This window comes from Panulirus ornatus, chromosome 58 (genome assembly GCF_036320965.1).
Source record: "Panulirus ornatus isolate Po-2019 chromosome 58, ASM3632096v1, whole genome shotgun sequence".
NCBI classification, from domain to species: domain Eukaryota; kingdom Metazoa; phylum Arthropoda; class Malacostraca; order Decapoda; family Palinuridae; genus Panulirus; species Panulirus ornatus.
Genome location: NC_092281.1, coordinates 11,982,807 through 12,006,937, shown reverse-complemented (window position 1 = coordinate 12,006,937; position 24,131 = coordinate 11,982,807). Strand labels below are relative to the sequence as shown.

The window sequence follows — 24,131 nt, the reverse complement described above, 5'->3', positions numbered from 1 at the left end:
ATGTTTTGGAAGGAGGTAAATAAAGTGCATAAGACAAGGGAACAAATGGGAACATCAGTGAATGGGGATAATGGGGAGGTGATAACAAGTAGTGGTGACGTGAGAAAGAGAAGGAGTGAGCATTTTGAAAGTTTGTTTAATGTGTTTGATGATAGAGTGGCAGACATAGGGTGTTTTGATCGAGGTGGTGTGTGAAGTCAGAGGGTTAGGGAGAATGATTTGGTAAACAGAGAAGAGGAAGTAAAAGTTTTGTGGAAGATGAAAGCCGGCAAGGCAGCGGGTTTGGACTGTATTGCAGTGGAATGTACTAAAAAAAGGGGGTGACTGTATTGTTGACTGGTTGGTAAGGTTAATTAATGTATGTATGACTCATGGTGAGGTGCCTGAGGATTGGCAGAATGCCTGCATAGTGCCACTGTACAAAGGTAAAGGGGATAAAAGTGAGTGCTCAAATTACAGAGGTATAAGTTTGTACCTTGCTACCTCATTAGCGAGGTAGCACAAGGAAACAGACGAAAGAATGGTCCAACCCACCCACATACACATGTATATACATACACGTCCACACACACATATACATATATATATTTGTTATACTCAATTGCTGCTTCCCGCGTCAGCAAGGTAGCGCAAGGAAACAGATGAAAAATGGCCCAACCACTCATATACACATATACATACATATAGCATAAATGAGATGGCCTTGATTAGGGCATTCAGTTGTTTGTGCTGTCTCACCTACCTTAAAAAAAGGTAGGTGTGAAGGCCATTACTGTGAAACTTAGAAAAAAAATTCAACTTCATTTCATACCTACACTATGACAAATAGAGGCTTGAAACAGGAATATCCTAAGCACATTGCCAGGCCACAAAGAATTCAGTGTTATATCGAACTGAGCATCTCTCATCTTAAATACCACATGTATTACCAAGAGATACTAACTTTCTTAGATCAAAGCCAGAAACTTGCAGCAAATGGCTCCAGTGGGCAAGTGTAGCCTTACGCACATCCTCTGGGGCCTCACTCAAGTACGTGATGAAGGATGCAGCCAAGAGGGCTTCTCTTGGCAAACCTTGCAGCCCTGACTCTAGCTCAGATACCTGATGAAAAAGTAAACTTTCAAAACTGGCTTTAGGTCTCTACAACAAAACCTATCTATGTGTTATATTTAACTCCATTCCCATTTATATGGGGCAGGTGATATGCAATGTCATTAATCTTAGTTTACTCAGACAAATCTTCATGTTTGATGGAATAAATGCTACTTACTCTTTCACTTTTCAGACTAAGTTGATTAATAAGCTGTCTCTAAAGTCTTAATTCATATTCTCAGCTCCTCACACAAAATTACTACTCTTTCAGAAACAGGCAAAAAATCATTCCCTTGGCATCTGCATCTCAAACAACTCTGGCCCTGATCAGCTTGCTCACTGCATCTACTCATATCTCCTGCAGTCTACCTCATGTCCTAGTACTCATCAAAGATCTCTAATCCAAATATCCTGAGTCCAAAACATCTGATATCCAAATGCCTGTGCATCTACAATTCCTACAGGAATGACATAAGAACTTCCAAAGTAGTGGTCCATGATTTTATTTACCATTTTGGTGGTTTTGGACCTTGTTCAACCCTTGCAATACTATTCAACAAGCATCAAACCCCTAGCACTTTAGTTTACATTATTTTTGTCAGAAGCAGAGACAAGGAAGAATTTTGATTATGTACAATAAAAAATCCTTCTAAATGCTTTATAACATATTTACATACATTACATACAGACAACATTTTCAAATTGGGAAACCTCACTAAAAAAAAATCAGTATCTATGCTTCATGAAAATTAAATATCTGAATACTAATTAGTCCTGAGGAACTTGGATTACAGATCTTTCACCTGTGCCCTTTGCTAAACTAAGCTAAACTAAGTGGACCTGCCTATCAACTACATGACCATACCATCTAAAAAGACCTTAATTCAAATTTCTCTCTGAGGTTTCCTTCACACCGTATATCATTCATAAATCCTTCTTTATCTGTTCTTGTAATCCCATCTATATGAAGTAAGTTATCCATCTCAACAGTATTTAATTTTTGCTGACAGTGAACACCTAATGTCTCACATCTATACATGAGATTTGGGTCAAGTAATCCACTATACAAGTTTTGCAGAGTACATTCCAATTTTTTCCTATTCGTAAGAGTTTTAAATGTACCTCCAATTCTTCTCCTTTGCATAATTCTACTCTCGAACTCAGATCTGCCACTGCTCACTTAGCAGGCAGCCACTGAACAGGGAGGTATATTACTGGTACTACACACTTGGGTACCAGGAGGGTTAGTGATGGCTGCATAGTGACCCAGGACTTCAATGGTTGTCAAGTTGGATTCATCTGACTGAGATAACTCTCTTTTCTTTCTACCTCACCCACACATGGACTGCTGGCATTCAGTCCACAAATTTCAAATCTCTCCTTTTCTCACATAACACTTGACAACACAACTCACACAATTCATTCTTTGTAATCTAGCTTTTTCTACACTAGGCAATATGTGCTAACCCTGCCTTTTGGCAAAATGGCAGTGGCAACAGATAGAAATAATTGATAGAAGTACTTGGTAAATGTACTAGGCTGGAACATTAGGCAGAAGCAGTTGGCAGGAACATTAGTTAGGAGCCTCTAGAAACACTACACAAGAGTTTCCCTCAGCCAGTGGCCTGTTAAGGTTGAAGCACTGAAAGGCTACAAAGAAGGAACACTAGAGTTCACCAGTTATGGAAGCTCTTTCGTCATGGCCACCCCCTTGAGGGAGTTTCTGAAGGAAATTTCCATCATAGGTACAGATAGTTTGATAAATTGATGGCAGGGAAAACTGAGTGGATGGTCCATTCAAAAGGCACACAATGGGAAAAACAATAACAGAAAAACATGCATAATAATGTTGAAAATTTAAAATTCTCCAAAGGTTTATAAAGTATGAGTAATAATTTTTATCTAATGAAAATAAGAAAGGCACAATCAAGATAGTGCTAGAGACAGAAGGATATGCCCTTCTCCAAGAAGGTGACGTTCTTATAAATGACAATTTCAACAAATTAAACTACTTGGATTAACATGCATAGAGTCAAGAAGACATAAATTCTTAGAATGGGTAAAAGAAACTTACTGTATCAACATATCACTAACACACAAGTCAGATGGGCTGATACACCATCAATATTAGACTTTATCTTCAGTATAAAAGTATGAAAATTAAAAGCATCAGATTTGATACCCCTCTAGGAAATTTTTATCATGTAGTGCTTAAAGCTGGCTAAAACTAAGCCTACATGCAAAAGACATCTGCTAAAAGTACAATACTAAATAAAGCCTAACACAAGTCAACTGTCAAGCTAACATTGGTCTACAAGATAAACATGGTTGGCAACCACTTTCCTAGCAGCTGGTAGCAAGTAACAGCTTACCTCTTCATAAATTTACTAATGGCCTTGCAAAATTTTACCATCATACATCTGAACCATATGCACAGCAAGTGCTAAAGGAAAATGTTCATATCAAAGAGGGAGGAAAATCTTACCTGATGACTCCAACGCTGATACTCTCCTTCCAATTTTGTTACAAGGCTTTCTGCAGCCATTATTGTCTCCTTAGCCTTATTCAAGTGGAATTCTACTTCTGCAGCTTCTTTGGTAGAGCGATTTAACTTCTCTCGCAATACAGCTACCTGCTTGTCAACGTCATCTAAACCAGCAGACAATTCTCCTATCTCAGCCTCAGCTCTCTCCAAGTTTCTACAAGAAGAAAATCAGGTCATTAATCATATACCACTAATAGTGGCACAATCTCAATAAGAAGGTAATCATTTACTCAAATTGTACTCAACTGCAAGTCTGCATCCCCACAAAAGTACTCAGTCACCCTTTTAACTATAGGCAGAGATAAAATTCAGCTCATCCTCCAGTAACCTTGAACAGACAATCACTCCCACTGAGCAAAACACCAAACTTTCTTAAAATTACATATGACAAACACACACCCCACACCAACTGACACAAAAACAACACACAAGCTAAATGTCCTTAGAACACTAAGAGGCACCAGTTTTGGACACGGAAAAGAATCCTTCAATATAATTTTTAAAAATTCACCTACTCCAATTTAAACTAAGCTTCACCTGCCTGATCTCTCATCCTCTTAAAAGCAAACATAACATAGATGCAAACCACACAAACCAGAGCATTCTCAACAATCAAAGCTCTGTAACAACCACAAACACTCAAAACCTACAGAATGAAACAAAGATCCACCCAATACAATCCTACCTTAACATCCTTGGCAACTTAATTCTATGCAACAGCACTAGGTTTCTTGCACCCAACCACTCCATAACTAATCATCAAACCAACACACAAAAGTAAAATGCTTAACCCTACATTACACTTTACACTTTCCGTCTCAGCTCTGCACATCGCTTATCACTCTAAAGGAGTCTAAATTCCATACTACAGGAAGTAGCATAGCCTTGGGCTGCAAGAGTTTTTTGATAGGTCCTGGGTAACACTAGGAAACTTTCTTAAAACTGGTTCTGGGGTTATCATTATCATTACTATTATCATAACAAATATCCCTGCGGATAGGGGAGAAAGAATACTTCCCACATATTCCCTGCGTGTCATACAAGGCAACTAAAAGAGGAGGGAGTGGGGGCTGGAAATCATTCCCTCCCATTTATCTAATTTTCCAAAAGAAGGAACAGAGAAGGGGCCAGGTAAGAATATTTCCTCTAAGGCTCAGTCCTCTGTTCTTAACGCTACCTCGCTGATGCAGGAAATGGTGAATATGTAAGAAAAAAATATCCTTATTGTTATCATTTGCAGAATGTGTGAGAAACTCTTAGAATAATGGCTGGATCTGTATATAGCATCTATGGATCTGGAAAAGGCATATGATAGGGTTGATAGAGACACTTTTTGGAAGGTCTCAAGAGTATATGGTATGGGAGGTAAGCTGCTAGAAGCAGAGAAGTTTTGTCAAGGGTGTAAAGCAAGTGCACGAGTAGGAAGAGAGAAGAATGACTAGTTCACAGTGAAGGTCAGTCTGCAGCAGGGGTGTGTGACGTCCCCAAAGATGTTGAACTTGTCTATGGATGGGGTATTTAGGGAGGTAAATGCAAGCGTTTTGGAGAGGGGTGAGTATGCAGTCTGTTGGAGATGAGACAGCCTGGGAAGTGAGTCAGTTGTTGTTTGTCCATGATACATAACTGATGATTGATACGAGTGAGAAACTGCACAAATTGGTGACTGAGTTTGGAAAAGTGTGTGAAAGGAGAAAGTTGAGAGCAAATGTGAACAAGAGCAAGGTTATTAGATTTAACAGGGTTAAGGGATAAGTTAACTAGGATGAGAGTTTGAATGTAGAAAGTTGGAGGAAGTGAAGTCATAGGGTAGGGTAGGGGGTGAAGGTTCTAGGAGTGATGAAGAATGTGTGGTAAAGGAGAACATTATCTTGGAGAGCAAATACGGGTATGTTTGAAGGAAAAGTAGTTCCAGCAATATTATATGGTTGCGACACATGGGCTATACATAGTGTTGTATTGAGGAGGGTGGATGTGTCGAAAATGAAATCTCTGAGGGCAATATGTTGTGTGAGGAGGTTTGATTGAGTAAGTAATGAAAGGGTAAGAGAGATGTGTGGTAATAAAAAGAGTGTGGTTGAGAGAGCAGAAAAGGGTGTGTTGAAATGGTTTGGACGTATGGAGAGAGTGAGTGAGGAAAGGTTGACAAAGAGGATATATGTGTCAGAGGTAGAGGGGACAAGGAGAAGAGGGAGACCAAACTGGAGGTGGAAGGATGGAGTGAAAAACATTTTAAGTGATCGGGGCCTGAGCATGCAAGAGGGTGACAGGCATGCAAGGAATAGAGTGAATTGAAATGATGTGGTATATCAGGGTCAATGTGTTGTCAATAGACTAAACCATGGCATGAAAAACATCTGGGGTAAATCATGGAAAGGTCTGTGGGGCCTGGATGTGGAAAGGGAGCTGTGGTTTCAATGCATTGCACATGACAGCAAGAGACTGAGTGTGAACAAATGTGACCTTTCTGTCTGTTTTCCTGGCACTACTTCACTGACACAGGGGATGGCAATGCTGTTTCCTGTGGATAGGGTGGCACTGGGAATGGATGAAGGGAAGCAGGTATGAATATGTACATGTATATATATGTATATGTCTGTGTATGTGTATGTATGTATATGTGTATATGTTAATATGTATATGTATGTATGTGTAGGTGTATGTGCACATATGTATATATGTGTGTAAGTGGATGGGTCTATCTTCTGTTTCCAGGTGCTACCTTGCTGACATGGGAAATGGCGATCAAGTATAATGAATGTAAATTAATAAATATATATAATTCTTTTTTTCTTTCATACTATTCACCATTTCCCGCAATAGCGAGGTAGCGTTAAGAACAGAGGACTGGGCCTTTGGGGGAATATCCTCACCTGGCCTCCTTCTCTGTTCCTTCTTTTGGAAAATTAAAAAAAAAAAACAAGAGGGGAGGATTTCCAGCCCCCCGCTCCCTTCCCTTTTAGTCACCTTCTACGACACGCAGGGAATACGTGGGAAGTATTCTTTCTCCCCTATCCCCAGGGATATCTATCTATAATTACAGCAACTAATTTTTCATTAATAATCAACACAAATACAACTTATGCTACTCACTGAGGTATTACATGCAGATAATTTCACAGATCAGAATATTCAACATGTAACTACAATCAGTATTTCTCCGAAATGTGATAATAATAAAAAAGCTGCTATCTTACCTTTGCAGCTTAACCTGTTCTTGTGCTAGAGGTTCTACTTTCTCTAACACATGAAAATTGCACATTAGCCTTACCCATGCTACCAGAGAAGCTGCTGCAGCTGTTATCTTACCTTTGCAGCTTAACCTGTTCTTGTTCTAGAGGTTTTACTTTCTCTAACACATATGAAAATCGCACATTAGCCTTCACCCATGCTGCCAGAGGAGCTGCTGCAGCTGATGCTCGTTTTGCTACAGATGGAGTAAATGAATCTGAACGATCCTGAAGTAATCTCTCAACAGATTTGCGACCATCAATGGATACATCTCTGGGATCGAAGTTTCTGAAAGTAATAAATGGCTTCTAGTAAGATTTCATTAATATCTGCATGGGCGAACTGATGAATCTATGAAAACTTCATTTTTCTTTACTGTATGGAAAAATAACTGTCATACATGTGCTGAAAAAAATGTTAATACTATTTTGTTACATACATTTATCTGTTTCTTTATTCTCAGACTGCATTCTATTTTACTCTCTTTTATGCTAAAACACATCTTATCCTTTTCTCAGAGTTCAAAAAGTAATAAAAATTTGTCAGTTGCTCTAACAGCCAAATTACCATATGTGCCAGCATATAGATGCACTTTTCCTGAAAAATGTCTCCAACAATCACTGCATCTTATATGCCAAAGTATATTCTCAGTCAATGTCTGCAACCTTATCAGCAGGAGGAGCCTCTGTTTTCAGTTACACCTGAAATGGATATCATCCAATAACATCCACCAAGTCACCACTATCCAGTGGTTCCCTATTTGGGTTTTGGAGTGGTAGTGGTAGTAGCAGTAGGAGTAGCAGTAGGTATTATGAAGGAGACACCTGGCTGTCTGGGAAGCACTCATGATTTTTCACAATAGCAACTTTACAGCATCTTCAACATAATCACTGATTTTTATCCATGATTACCCCAAGTCCTGTTGACATCCAGGACCTTTTCTAAAAGCTCCTGCAACCTAATGCTGCATTTCTTCCAGTAACAGAAAATGCAGAATTATTTGGAGTGAGAAATCCTTTGACAAGTGTGTACTCTCAATGATACAACCACACTAAAGATGACTTTTCACTCATGATGTAACATCTTGCAGGCAGAGTCCATTGACACTGACAATTTACATTAATTTTTTTTCTTTTCATGCATATTTGCCATTTCCCATGTTAGCAAGGTAGTGTTAAGAACTGAGGACTGAGCCTTAGAGGGAATATCCTCACCTGGCCCCCTTTTCTGTTCCTTCTTTTGGAAAATCAATATTCTATTTCAGTGCAAACACATCAAGAAAGAAAAAAGATATAGACAACTGATGTTTCCCCTTGAGACACCCTCAAGACAATGTCCTTTCAAGATTTTCAAGAATAATTCAGTCCTCAGTTATTGGGAAACATCAAAAGGAGTTAAAAAAAAGAAAAATCTGATGAATTAACAACAGTTGTTATTGCAGAGACTTTTGATTTGGTGTTTGGTGCATGCTTGGCCTCTCAGATATTCACTGACTTTTGATGACTCATCCACCTCTTCTCCACTACTAGCAATGGATAACTAATATGTGAAGAACTTTTCTCGGTGATAGCGTTCAACACATGCTGAATCATTAGCATGATAATTAATGTCTCGAATTAGCCATTAATTAATGTGGCATGTATAAGCATGATGCCAAAGCCATACCTTCCCCTTTATGTTATGTGGGTAACTGACACTCTAGGAGTATCTACCTGTACTAATTACAGTTGCTTGTGACAAAAGGCATTTATGTATACCAATAAAGTACATCTTCCTATCTAACTTTTACTACACAGACAAAAACACAGACCCCTTGGTAATCAATGGCCACTGCCAAAACATAGAACCCATGGTAATGGTTGCTAAACGAGTTAAGCCTTTTGTTCTGGATCTATATTTCACCTGTATCATTTAAACTTCAATGACTTCATGATATCTCAATTATATAATTCTAACATTTTTCAGCGTGTATGGTAAGGTAATGTACAAACTACTATCATATTTTTCCATACAAACACATCAGAAGAGAAATAAGATATTCAACCACACTATTCTGGACATAGTAAATTGGAACTGAACCAGGAAATATGAAGCATCTGTGGCAAGCTATGGAAGAGAATGGATGTCAGCAGATGTGGCCTTTCCTCATCTGTTTCCAGCACTAACTTGCTAAACATGGGAAACGGCGATTAGGAATGAAAAAAAAAATGAAAACATCTCTATGGCATCATGAATGAACTTATGTAAGGATTTGTCACCAACATTTTATCCAAAACATTTATAGTTGACAAAAGTAATAATTCACTGCACAAAATGCACAGCCAATCCCATGAGTGTAGTAGGAGATTGGAAGGATGAGGTGTTGGGAAGAGAGAGAGAAGGGTGTGAGGAGGTGGGAAATCATGGGTAACCAGCACACCACTAGCACTCATCCCTCACTCCTTTCCTTCCTCAATTACTCACTCCACTATTACTTCTCATGCTGGCTTCTTTCATGGTTTGTTATTGTGCACTTCCTGAAAGGGAGTAGCAATAGCAATACACTCTCCATAACTAGTGAACTCCAGTGCCACTTCCTGCATTTAATGCTTTACAAGTTTCACCACAAACATGATAAAATTAGGAATAGTATGATATTACAAAGGATCTCCATCAAATGACATGCTAACCCCATAGTAGCCCTACTGCTGTCAAATTTGTGGAAAATTCACCAAAGCTATTAAGTCTACAGGCCCCTCCTCTAATGTTTTGGTTGATTTCAAGGAATTCAAGTGAATTCTAGGACCATGTTATATATTACCTTCTCCTAACTCTGAATGGAACTCCATCACCACACTTTATCACCACATCCAACTATGCTTACATATCTGCTTCTACTGGTGAATGCTTTTGTTAGTTCCTGTGCAGTTTTCTGACAACATATAGTTGACAAGTATATGTAGTGATATATTCTTATTCCCAAATATTTCCATTCTAAATCAGAGTTTGTTTATGCAGTTACATCTCATATGCCAGCAAATATGGAAATAAAATGCACATCTCAGAAATGCACATAAAGATTTCATCAAATTTTATCAATGAGTTTCCCAAGAGAGAATCAACAATGACATCTGCTCAATAATCTTATGCTAGTTTTCTGTTGCCCAAAAACACATACTGGTACTCAGATGATGCTTACTGATAGCTTTTGCCAAAAGACTCAGAACTGACCTGGTCTAACTAAGCATCATCTATTCTGGAGTTACAGATCTAAATAATATCAATAATAGGAGTCTTGGGGTTTCATAGTAGTAATAATATGCAGGTGTTCCTGGACTCTGCCTGCATAAGATCACTCTATGAGTAGGAAGTCACCTTCAATGAGACTGTATCACTGTCAATGGATCAACAGTAATACAGCATTATCAAGGATATTCCCACCCCAAAGTCAATATCACCCTGCTTTAATGTGCAGCAGGTAGGTAACAATTGTAGTGGAAAGGCAGCCAAGAATATCATAAGTACTACCTGCCTGTGTATCAGGAGGGTTAGTGACAGCTGTATAGTAAGCCAGCAATTCAGTGGTTGTCAAGCTGCGCTCTGACCCAGGTTGCTGTCTTGTCTTTCTGCCTCACCCACATGTGGACTGCTGGCATTCTGTCCACACACACAATCTCTCCTTGTCATATGTAACATTGGACAACACTTAACTCACACAGATCATTTTCTTGTGGAGAGCACTATGTGCTAGCCATGTCATTTGGCAAAATGGTAGGAGCAATAGATAGAAGTAAGAGGTATGAACATTTAGGCAGGAGCATTAGGTAGAAGTAGTAGTTAGAGGCATTAGGTAGAAGCAGTAGTTCAGGGTATTAGATAGTAATACAGTAGGAATATCAGGTAGGAGCCCCTGCAAACACTGCACAAGACTTGCCCTCTGCTAGTGGCCTGTTAAGGATGAGGCACTAAAGGCTAAGAAGCAGCACTGGAGTTCAACAGTTTTGGAGACTTCTGCCATGGCCACCCACTTGAGGAAGTTCCAGTTGGAACAGGTGTCAGAGATAAAGATAGACAGATAATGCGCAGCATAGTCTTTAAGTGGCAGGAGCCCAGTGAAAATGGTCCTGGGGTTACACAAGTATCTAACAACTATACATATGCTAAACTTATAGCCTTGAAAACTTAAATGTGAAATACTAATATTTGTGTGAAGAAACTGCTTTATTTCATGTTTGCACACCTGATATCTTCCTTAATGCCTCTTTTAGCAAGGAAAGTCTTCATTGAGTTCCATGAAGTGTCTTGAACCCCCATAAGGCGTAAGACACCTTCCAGGATGTCACGTATTACTTCAGGTGGTGCACGAAGGGACCTAAAAATAACAAATATCAATTATTACAACTTAGCAAAATGTTAGATCTTAATACCATGCCATAACATAACAACACAAAAAGTGAAAAAATGCATACAATCAATGAAGGTTAATACAATGAAGAGAAAAATCCACACAATATCCAATACTTTTCAGGAATAAATCATGCCATACTCAGTTTCCTCTACACCAAAGCATAACCCCATCAATACCATATGACTTTACAATTGCTAACAACCTTTGATGTAGAACCAGATATAACCACCTATAAAGTTCTTTTCCAGTATCTAAATCCAAGAAGGAATGGACAAGTTACCTCAGGATCCTACTTATCAACAGGCCTAAATACAAATGCTTCAATTACATAGTTTCATAAATGAGTTCCAATTAGTTTCTTACAACATAGTAAAATTTGTCAAAAAGGTTCAGTGTCAGAACAATAGTGAATAGACTTACCTTATCTCACTCAAGGCTTCTGGCTTTATATTGCCTACAGCTACTTTAGCTTCCCTCACCAAAGGTTCAATCTCTGCTAGCTCTTCATCAATCTCCTTTTTCCTGATGGATTGAGAAAACTTATTTGAGAATCATGTTTCAATCTGTCAGGGGTGGGGAGACCTAGGAATGAGTCAGTTATTTGCTGATGACTCAGCAGCAGTTGCAGATTTAAGCGAGAAATTGGCATCTGAGTTTGGAAGAGCGTGTGAAAGAGGAAAGTTGAGAGTAAATCTGAATAAAAGCATGTATATTGGGTTTAGTGGTGGAAAGAGACAGGTTTGTTGGGCTGCGAGTCTGAATTGAGAGAACCTGGAAGAAGTGGGACGTTTTGGACACCTGAGAGCGGATATGGCAGCAAAAGGATCTATGGAAGCTAAAGTGAGCCATAACCTGGGTGAGGGGGCAAAGGTCCTGGGCTCATTGATGAATAAGGTATGGAAAGAAAGGATACTGTCTATGAAGACAAAGATGGATATGTTTGATGGTGTTGTGTGGATGAAAGGCATGGGCCCTTGATAAAAAACACAAATGAGGATGGATGTGTTGGAAATGAAATGTTTAAAGACAGCATGTGGTGTGAAGAGGCATGTATGGACAGGGAAAAGTGGAGACTCTTTTACTGCAGCCACCTTCTTGATGGGAGTTCCTAGAGGGAATGGCATCAGAGATATGGATAGATAGATAGATAAAAGATGGTTGACCAAATAACACATGGTAGCATGGGAGAAAGGTGTGGTAGTAAGTGGAGTATGTATGAGAGAGCTAAAGTGGGTGTGATGAAATGATATGGATGTCCAATACAGAGAGAATGAGTGAGGAGAGGATAACTGAGAGGGGATATATGTCAGAACTGCCAGGAACAAGGAGGAGAAGGAAGGATGGAATGAAAAATATTCTGAGTGTTGGAGGCCTGATCATACACAAGGGCACATGTTATCAATCTAGAGATTCAATGAGCCCTTACTGTACCTGAACTAAAAACTATGCTTCTATTGGGTATTGAGTACTTACCTTTCGCCTAACTTTTTGTTTTCCATGAGAGTTTGATCTTTCAGTGTTTCCATCTGCACTTTTTGATCATTGGCATTCTTCATGGTGTCTGTAATCAACTGGAGAGCACGATTTGCTTCTTCTTGCTTTTCTGCCAATACAGCTTCCTTTTCTGCAGCTTCAGCTTTTAGCTTACTCACTATCTCCCGTGCTTCATTTAACTTGGACACACCAGCCTATGGAAACACATATCCTCATCTGATCAATCAAGAAATGCCTACTAAACTTACTAACAATTACTTTCAAGATTTCTTTCAAAGCAGTGAATCCTATAGATAAATCAACCAGTCCAACAAGTCTTGCCTCTGAAGGCAAAACATATGGTTTTCTATATTTCATATATATGTGCTACAGTATTCCTACTATACCTTCTTGGGATACCCATTTTTTGTAAACAGGAAAATTTAGTACTGGTAATACCAGCCTGGGTATTGGGAGGGTTACTGATGCCAGCACTCCAGTGATTGTCAATTTGTCCTCCTCTTACCCAGGTTACTGTCTTTTCTTTCTTCCTTACCCACACTTAGGACTGCTGACATTCTGTCCACAAACATACAATCTCTCCTTGTCACACATAACACCTGACAACACAACTCAAACACTCATTCTTCATGACTCTAGATTTTTATGCAGTGAGCGCTTTGTGTAAGCCCTGCCTTTTGACAAAATGGTAAGAGCAACAGATAGAAGAGGTAGGTAGGAACAGTGGGCAGGGACATTAGGTATACACATGAGGCAGAAGTAGTTGGTTGAAACATTAGGCAAGGGCATTACACAGAAGTACACTGGAACGTTAGGCAGGAATATCACATAGACACATTAGGTTGTAGTAGTCAGTAGGAGTGGAAGCCTCTATAAACACAGTGCTAGAGCTGCCTTTTGCCAGTTAAGGGTGCCTCTTCCTTTTAAGGTGATGCAATAAGGGCTAAGAAATGGCGCTGGAGTTCACCAATTATGGAGACTCTTTTACCGTGGCCATTCCCTCATGGAAGTTCCTGGCAGGAATGGGCATCAGAGATACAGACAGACAGACAGATAGGCAAAATGTAGTGATTGTAGCAGAGGTATGGTCCTGTGAGGCAGCTACTCATCTATACCCCCAGCCGAAGTGACTGAGTGAGACATGACTGATTCTTAAGGGAGGGACATGAACCTTGGCAGAGGTTCTGCCCAACTACAGGTGACTGGTTGTCACCATAAGTGCAAGAGCCTGTGTTAACAAGAGTATCTTCTCTGTGTGTTCAAGAGAAGAAAAAATAAAATATTTTCTGGTTTAAAATGCACTTGACTCAGTAGAACTTTCTTTGTTGAGACACATGCCCTCTCACAAAGGGATTTGCATGTACCTATGAAATGATTTTGGCACTGTCAGTTTTATCAGCTGATACAAACAAAAAGTCCCCATGTCCCAAAGATCCATATTAATACAATCTTTTGATGAGTGACATACCTGTCTTAAGTCTGAGACATCCATCTAGAGGTTCAGGGTTCAGTGGATAGATTTCAGTTTTGATTAATATCAACTAAGATAATCACAATAGGAAAAGCTTTCCGTTTACCTCTGGTACTTGGCACAGAAGGTTCATTCATAAATTTGAGCAAGATCCATTTATAGACAAGGCAGTTTACTGTTGATATGACTTTGTAAAGGGGATCCCAGAGCAGGCAAAGATGAATTTTCCCATCATCCTTTCAAACTGTTGTCTGGAGGCTTATTCAAGAACACATAAAGGAGAACTTTACTTAGAAAGAAAAAGGATCTTAGAGGAATGAACCTGATGCTTTCTGCATTCCTGTCTGAATTGAAAGCCTTGCACCAGTAAGTTAGGAGAGAGATCTTACAGTGACAGAAGTGCAATTCATATTCCTGAGCCTAGCCAGTTGAGCCTATTATTTAGAATGACAAATTCCATCCTGTGAGAACTCAGTAGTCAACAATTTGACTACTGAGGATTCATAAAAGTTAGATACATGCAATGACTCTCACTATGTGCTAGTTGTCCACATCCCTGTTGTTATGGAAAAAAGAGGTAGAATGATGCTTGAGGTAAGCTTCTCTGTTTTATGCAAACAGAAGGACTATCTAAAAAAAATCCATAAGCAGTTACTTTGTTGTTCTTTATAAAACAAGAAAATTCAATGACAACGTTGGGTTCTGTATCAAGCTTATAGTTAGGTTAAAAGCTTGTAAAAAAAGAGTTTTAAATTCACTGGTAATCCCTAAAGGAGTGGAACATATCAAAATGCAGTTAAGACTTTCTTCAGTCACATTGATCCTTATATTCAGTAGTCTCTATCTTTCCATGGTCAAAAATATCTGACAGTGCACCTCTATATGTTCATCTACAACCCAAAACCAAACTCTCTTCAAAGAAAATGAAATCCAAATTTCTCAGCCACACTGAGTGTGGCACCCTCCAGTAATCACCACTGTCAGTCCATGAAGCTAAATACCCAAGGCGGAGACATATTTAACCAGCTCATATCACATTCCAGGGCATTACCTTTAGATGATATTGCCTTTGTATAACCCCTTCTTTCTTTGTGTTGTATATGGAACGATAAGCATGCAGAAGGGCCATGTAGCGTCTAGGTGTGGCAAGATGATTCGGTAGACTCTCATGCACCATTAAGAAGGAGTTCAGAAATTCTGGGCCACTGCTTGGATCCTTCTCACTCTCAGCCAAGAGCATATCTGGGATCTAGGGGGAAAACAAGTGAAAAAGCTATATCCAAGTTTATACACAATCATCAAGAATACATCAATTTCAAATTTTCATGTAACCTAAAACATCTTGTCTCAGATATTCTAAAAGTATTTTCTCCAAAATCAATGGATTAATTACAGTTCTGTAAATCAACTCTCAGTAACATATCACCTACTCCATTAGAGAATATCCTGTAATCTGATAATTTGCACATCTTTAGCTATCTTTGAGTATCTAATCTATCTATTTGTATCTTTCTTTTCTTTTTTCAGGTGAGCTTCCTTCACAGCAGTTAAATCAGGTCTTCAAGAAATTACTAGTCATACCTCTGGAATAACCATACTAGTCATACCTCTGGAATAATCATACGAGTCATTCATTAAAGGTGAATAGTTTTTCCTCACATCTTTAAAATTTAAGGTTGAGGTAGGTGGTGTTAATACATAATACAAATTTTCTAGTGAATCTCCAGTCACTGAGTAAACAGTCTATATCTTTCCCCTTCAAGTTCACCTGCTACTTCATGGTGATCTTGGCAGTGACCTCTCTCCATATGGAACAAACCTAATGTGAGCTTGAACTTTGTTCTCTATTTTGCTGCTTATGCAGATCATGTAAAAACCAAACACATGATGGAGTCTTGGTGTATTTAATCAATGGGGCCTTCTCTAAAATGACATGAGCAGCATTTACCTACTTTTCTCTGAAAGCGTTCAAAAGTGTGGTTCACATAGTCTCTATGATATATCCAGGTATTATTAGAATTAACAGTCCACTCTAAATGGAAAAAAGTACTTCTTTGAAGTCAAACAACAATCTCAAAGGAGTCTAAGTCTTTTAAGCACCAGAAAAGAAGAATATAAAACCAGTATAATTAATCTGTGTTGTACATCAGATAGCAAAACTGGGCAGCCCAGACGCTCTGTCCTTTTAACTCAAAGTCAGACATATATTACAAGTCCACATAAACTACCAGATCTGGGTGCTTCCTCCAAACACAATCATAAGAATAGCATTCTTCAGAGAACCTAGGCTGCCACTCAGTGATGAACACAACTGGGGAACTAGGGAATATGGCATACATGCCATATGGCTGACAACTATCATCTCATGATGGTGGCAGTTCAGGGTCCTGTCATAAACATAATGGAAGATGTGACCTTTTCAAATTTAGCTTTTATTTGCATTTTCAGGGCCTGCAAGGTTTTCTGCATACACAAGGCAACAAACTGTTAGCTTACATGTAAAAAATATGTTATGTAAAGTTGATCCATTGAAACCACAATTAAAGGGACATTAGTGTCAAGATATAACAATATCAATATAATGCAAGCACCTAAATTACAACCATATTTTCTATCATAACAAACCACTGATACGATGTGAGCCCAGCTGCCTATACGCAACAAGGTGCTGATGCTGCATATGCTACTCTGTCCACTGTGTCAGTATTCTGTTAGCATTCAAAAAGAGAGGATGCATCATTTGCTATTGGATATTTCTGTGCCCAAGTGTTCAGCAAGTATGTACTCCTACAAATAAGCCTGCCAAGAGGGTAAGGAAGACTATAGCTTTTGAGGGAAAGTTCAAGATACTGAATGAATTTGAATGTGGGGTCTAGCACTTCAGCAGTCACTCACCATTAAGGCACCATATGCTGCATCTGCAGTCTAAAGAAGAAAAACAAACCTATCAGAAAAGATTTTTCTCAGCTATGTACTTGCGAGATACCAATGTATCTCAGTATGCCAACTTATGCAATGATGGAAGATGCCCTAAATCTGTGTAAGAAATGTGGGTCAAACAGTTTCCCGTGAGGGCAAATAAGAAAAAACGAAGCCATCAAGATTCAAGAGGAGTTGTTGAAGAAAGAAGGTAAGTTATCAGGCAAAAGTAAACTTACCACTAGCCAGGGCTGGCTTCATAATTCTATCACATATTAATCTGAGAAAAGTAACTGTTACGTGAGCCTGCAACAGTTGATGTAAAGGCTACAGAGTATGTGAAAATGGACCATCATATAATCATAGAAGAGAGAGGTTACATGCCAGGTTAGGTATGGAACTGTGATGAGATCAGCCTTTACTAAAAAAAAGACCCCAAAGGAAACACACCTGTTGAAGACTGAGGAGAGGGCTCCAGATTTTAAGGCTAACAAAGACCACATCACACAGTGGTCAGAGTAACTTATTACTCAGTGAATATTACAGTAAACTATATTCTTTATAATTTTGTTACACAGCTCTCTTCAGAATGTTCTTATTTAATGCATTACTTACAATTACTTGCAATTACTTGCAATTACTTACTTGTTCAGAGAGGATATAAGAAAAAAAAAAATCTTACCGAGCTTAGTCTCAAAGAAATATGGATGTACAAATAGGCAGACTCCTGCCTATAATTTCCTTATGTACTGTATATTGCTTTCATAATATTTTGAGTATCATTTGGTACAAAATTTCTATGATCTACTTATAATTTTGATTATATTTCTTTGTTTTTATAACATACCCCTACCCTTTGTTTATGCTAAAATGGATGTCATGATATAGCTCAATATGATATTCTATGAAAACTTTTGGTACCTAGCCCATACTACATCCTGACTCTACTATATCACATACCTGAATCATAGTCTCTTGTGCCCAGCTTTCCATCCAGAGCACAGTGCACTGTTTGTACAAAGCTGGATTACTCTCACACTGCACTGAAAACTCCTGGCTACTTGAGTCCATGATAAGGGCAATATGCAGGTTTCTCATCACTCCTGAAAAGTTAGAATTTTACATACATAAGTACTTAGCTTATGTAGAGGACAAACAGAAAACAAATAAAAGAGGAGGCACTGGGTTTAACTGAGGTTACCAGCAAGGAAAAATGAGCACTTTTGTGCTGATCTGAGTTAATAACAACCAAATAGATGGTACCAGACTCCATCTGCTTTTCACTATATCATGAGCAAGATCCCATCTTTGGCGAGGCTGTATCACCATCAGATGAAGAACGAGAGTACAAGCTTTTTTTAGAAACTTCTCCACTGACTGTAGCTCAGTTTTGAAGCTACAAAAGCCCTATAAAAGGGGTCCTGGGGTTAAATATAATAATAATGATAACATTTTGCAATATCAGTGTGAAATCTTTTTCCTTTAAGCTTACTGCTTCTTGTACTTCAAATAGTGTATCTACACTCATATCATCAATTTTCTGAGTATCTAAGAAGTTAGCATTGAGCTTGTGAAAAACATACTTTTGAGCAGGAGTCTTTATATTCCTTAAACCAATGTAGTTTCTGTGAAAAAGCCAATAAAGCCATATGGGTGACTTTTGATAAAAAATATCACAGTTGTGCTAAACACAATCAACAAAATGTAAATAAGATTTGGCCTAAGGGGTGCTGTGAATAAACTACTTCAGAAACATGACTTCATGCCACCACATTCCTCCATGTCAGTTATCTACAATGTTAATCTTTAACTTGCAAAGGTCAGCCATCTTAAGGATAGCCCACCTCTGGCCAGGACATGCAAGGGGTTTAGGGCAAGTAAAGATTCTATCGCAGAAATATTCTTTTTATAAGCTCAATGCTATTTTGAGCAAACCTCTCACTTGACCTTCACCTATGCAGTCACACCAAACCTGTATTCCTGAACTACAAAATACAATCAAAATCCATCAAAAATCAACAGTATCCAAGATAATTGCAGAAAGGCCAGTAAAATACACCTATAATACTATAAGAGACACAGTCAACTAATAAAACCTATGTTTATATTAATGGTTCATGGCTCATCTTGACATATTTTCATGAATATGTTCCAATGAAATCTCCATCCCAATGATGCAGCATGAAACATCTCAACCTTTCTGAAAAATGGAAGCTTTCCAAACAGTGGAATTTGATCTCTCTCTTATGAAATGAAAAACATCATATGCAAAAAATAAAACAACCTAGAAACAAGACATACAGGTCACAGTCTACCAAGGTACAAATCACAAACTACTGGTGGGAGTACATGAAAAGGATAGCAGTGAGTGCTACAAGGTCTGGTACAGACTTGTTTCACAAAGCAGCACTTGATTCTTTTCTAATAGCTCAAACTCTACTTGCTACTGATGCCTCGCATACAAATATCCTTGTTCCATCCAACCAAAATGAGTGCATTTTATCCAATTACAATCCTCATGTATTTCAGCAGTATTCAGTTGATTTCATAGTTTAGGGAGACACTACCAAAGTAGTCTAAAGGCAACCATAAGTTAAACAAACACCTACAGTCACTAATCACCTACAAATGACCATCAAGGAGACTCTTTCTACTCTTGATAAAGTCTTAAAGAGATATAAGGTTCTTTAAACTTGCAGAACTTTCCCTTCAACTATTTCATCATAAATATAGCAGTTTCATGGTACATAAAAAAAAATATGAGCTTTAAGTGAAAAAAAATTAACTGCGGTAAACACAAAAATAGATTATGAAATTACACAATATCTTTTGTAGAGGAATCAGTCTTATGTATAATAATGTTTAGAATATCAACTTGTGTAAAGTAAGGTCAATGCGACCTCTCTAGATGCAATCCACCTACAAATCATGCCTCTGAGAATCAAATTTCTTGGTATAACAGCTTCTCAGATAACCAGAATTGAGATGTCCCAGATCTCAGCTGTATAAGTTTCACTAATGTACAATGAATAATGTAATAATGTATCTTCAAACCAAATGGGGTTGCTTCAGAAAGGAGATCCCTAAACTTTTTTGGATTTCTCTAATCAGTTTGGGTACATAGTTCATTCATCCAGGAAGGAATTATCAATACAACCTGATCTAAGCAATGGTACAGTTTGTTTGAAACCACTGAAAGGTGATATCATGAATGAAAATGGGCAGAGATACCTCCATCAACTCCAACAAAAATGAGTTCATTTTATCATGCTTGTAAACACGTCTGGAATAGATAAATAAATCATAAACAGTGATTGTCTACTGTTGCAACCAAATTCATTTGAGGATCATGACCCATAAAAACAGGTTCAACAGAGAGAATCTAAGCCCAGCTGCCACTATTTCCTTAACGGAATGATTTAGAACAGAGTTTCTACAATGGCATACTGTGGTCCTTTTTTTGCATGATGCTGCCAGAAAAAATTTTACAAAGTCAAATATATAGCGTTTTGGTTGTGTGGTTTCAGAAGTGGTAGAGGATGTGTGGATCAGGTGTTTGCTTTGAAGAATGTATGTGAGAAATACTTAGAAAAGCAAATGGATTTGTATGTAGCATTTATGGATCTGGAGAAGGCATATGATAGAGTTGATAGAGATGCTCTGTGGAAGGTATTAAGAATTTATGGTGTGGGAGGCAAGTTGTTAGAAGCAGTGAAAAGTTTTTATCGAGGATGTAAGGCATGTGTACGTGTAGGAAGAGAGGAAAGTGATTGGTTCTCAGTGAATGTAGGTTTGCGGCAGGGGTGTGTGATGTCTCCATGGTTGTTTAATTTGTTTATGGATGGGGTTGTTAGGGAGGTGAATGCAAGAGTTTTGGAAAGAGGGGCAAGTATGAAGTCTGTTGGGGATGAGAGAGCTTGGGAAGTGAGTCAGTTGTTGTTCGCTGATGATACAGCGCTGGTGGCTGATTCATGTGAGAAACTGCAGAAGCTGGTGACTGAGTTTGGTAAAGTGTGTGAAAGAAGAAAGTTAAGAGTAAATGTGAATAAGAGCAAGGTTATTAGGTACAGTAGGGTTGAGGGTCAAGTCAATTGGGAGGTGAGTTTGAATGGAGAAAAACTGGAGGAAGTAAAGTGTTTTAGATATCTGGGAGTGGATCTGGCAGCGGATGGAACCATGGAAGCGGAAGTGGATCATAGGATGGGGGAGGGGGCGAAAATTCTGGGAGCCTTGAAGAATGCGTGGAAGTCGAGAACATTATCTCGGAAAGCAAAAATGAGTGTTTGAAGGAATAGTGGTTCCAACAATGTTGTATGGTTGCGAGGCGTGGGCTATGGATAGAGTGGTGCGCAGGAGGATGGATGTGCTGGAAATGAGATGTTTGAGGACAATGTGTGGTGTGAGGTGGTTTGATCGAGTAAGTAACGTAAGGGTAAGAGAGATGTGTGGAAATAAAAAGAGCGTGGTTGAGAGAGCAGAAGAGGGTGTTTTGAAATGGTTTGGGCACATGGAGAGAATGAGTGAGGAAAGATTGACCAAGAGGATATATGTGTCGGAGGTGGAGGGAACGAGGAGAAGAGGGAGACCAAATTGGAGGTGGAAAGATGGAGTGAAAAAGATTTTGTGTGATCGGGGCCTGAACATGCAGGAGGGTGAAAGGAGGGCAAGGAATAGAGTGAATTGGAGCGATGTGGTATACCGGGGTTGACGTGCTGTCAGTGGATTGAATCAGGGCATGTGAAGCGTCTGGGGTAAACCATGGAAAGCTGTGTAGGTATGTATATTTGCGTGTGTGGACGTATGTATATACATGTGTATGGGGGTGGGTTGGGCCATTTCTTTCATCTGTTTCCTTGCGCTACCTTGCAAATGCGGGAGACAGCGACAAAGCCAAAAAAAAAAAAAAAAAATATAGCGTTTTGGAGCACACATGTAAAGAAGCACAAAGAGCTAACAGAGAAGGTCCAGAGGATGTTAACAAAGAAGGTACCAGAATCAAGATAGCTTAGTTACAGGGAAAGGCTGGAGGCTTTGAATTTACTCACATTGAAGAGAGAAGAATGAGGGGTGGCCTGATCACAACTTTTATGATTTCAAAAGAGATCAATGATGTGGACAGAAGAACAGTTCTTCAATAAATAAAGGAATTAAGCAACCAGAAGGCACAACAAGAAAATAAGAAACATTCAAACGGGTGCAAAGAAATATTTTTATAGTATGAGTGGTGAATGAATGTAACAAAATAACTTCAGATTTGGTTAATTTCTCCTGGAACAGTGCAAATAGGTAAGAGGTAATTACAGCATAAGAACAAACCAACCTCTACCTGTTAAAGTGTAACATCACTGATATATAAATAAAAAACAGACATGGCTATGTGAATTTTCTGTCCAATCTCCTTGTGGCTGATGTTAATCATCAAAAACATTCATATGTTACTTTGACACGAGAGCAGAAAACAAAAAAGTTCTACAGGCCCATGAAAATCATGTCTAAAGGATTTCCACTACTTCAAAAGGGTATCAACAGATATTTCTAGTGAAGTTACAGGTGTCATTTACCCATAGAACCAGGATTATCAACTTACTTGAGGCAAAGTATGCATACTGTGAGCCTCTGAAGCCTTCATGAGCTGCTTGGTCTCGCAGTGGCATAAGAAGAGGGTCTAATTCTTCAGGAGTATAAAGCCCAGGAACCTGGTAAGAAAATCAGTCAAAAACAAATAAGTCATTCAGGAAAATCAGAGGGTTTGCTTTCACCAAACTTCAGTACAATAAAAGCTATGAGAGAAAATTAATTAGTGGAGTATCATGCAAAAATCTTGTAGCAATAAAGTTCAACAAGATCATAGGGAAAAATTTGATGCACACATACAATTGCACTAGGACACATGGTAATCCTAACAGCCATAAACAGATTTCATATGAAATGGGTAAATATTTTTTGACAATAAAAAAAAGTGAATTCCATTATAATGCCTACCAGGGAGTTTACATAAAATATTCCATACAACAAATCAATTAGCAGTAATCTATCCAAAGTGCACCTTTAGAAACTTTTTCATTATGTCTTATGATCTAGTATTTAACTTTTCTAGGATAGGTATCACATTTACTTCCCTCACAATTACATACTGTTCTCGTCTTACTGATGCCAACATACCACTATACCCACTAAATCTGCTTTACTTAAGAATATGCAATATGCTTAAAGTACACACAGCCTAAAGTGAGACCCAAAGGAAAAACTGAAAAATACCTTCTTCATGCTTTGCCACATGGTACATATCTAATAGGATGTATGAAGTTAAATAGTTGCTCATTTCACCTAACTATAATGGACCCACTATAGAATGACAAATTGTCAGGAAGAAAGGATCTCTTTTCACTTTCAATGTGACATTGACACTGCAATCAAATATGAACAATCTTTATAAAAAAAGGTGAAACTCTGGTCTTACTGCATCTCAAAGACTTAGGAGTGCAATACCAAGCCTGATCCAAATATATCAGAATGGATACTGCTTTTGATTACACACAAACAAACACTCTGGTGTGCTATATTTTGATTCAAACATTCCACCTAATCGTGAAATCCTATAAACCCTTGCAAGAAACTGGGGTTTGTTCACAAAGAAAACTATGTGCTACTTAACCCACACTGAATATATAGCTTCGAAAAAGGTTGGGCAAATTACCTACATGCCCAACAATTTGTCTCAATTCTTGATGAAATTTTTGTAATCATTTTCCCTTACTTCAGTTGATATACACTGGTAGAAATCTATTTGGCATCCCCTTGTACATGAGGAGCAAGGTTGATTTTGGAAAAGAATTGGATTTTCAGCCCATTTTGCTCTTAACTAGGTACAGAAACCTTTAGAGATATAGGAAAAAAATCTTATGCAGCTTTCAGCTGTCAATGGACTGAACCAGGACATGTGAAGCTTCTAGGGTAAACCATGAAAAGGTCTGTGGGGCCTGGATGTGGACAGG

The 24,131-nt window shown here is 38.5% G+C and overlaps 1 protein-coding gene across 1 annotated transcript in view; it reads right to left on the bottom strand.

The window, feature by feature from the left end:
• Positions 1 to 24,131, bottom strand: part of btv (dynein cytoplasmic heavy chain beethoven) — a 122,622-nt gene that overhangs the window by 29,428 nt on the left and 69,063 nt on the right. The window contains exons 39-47 of the mRNA XM_071695629.1: positions 22,724 to 22,832; positions 18,097 to 18,239; positions 15,269 to 15,466; positions 12,726 to 12,940; positions 11,673 to 11,774; positions 11,085 to 11,216; positions 6,944 to 7,153; positions 3,578 to 3,791; positions 944 to 1,101 (exon numbers count right to left, since the gene is read on the bottom strand). Coding sequence (XP_071551730.1) covers positions 944 to 1,101; positions 3,578 to 3,791; positions 6,944 to 7,153; positions 11,085 to 11,216; positions 11,673 to 11,774; positions 12,726 to 12,940; positions 15,269 to 15,466; positions 18,097 to 18,239; positions 22,724 to 22,832 — 1,481 coding nt within the window. The remainder of the gene's footprint in view (positions 1 to 943; positions 1,102 to 3,577; positions 3,792 to 6,943; positions 7,154 to 11,084; positions 11,217 to 11,672; positions 11,775 to 12,725; positions 12,941 to 15,268; positions 15,467 to 18,096; positions 18,240 to 22,723; positions 22,833 to 24,131) is intronic.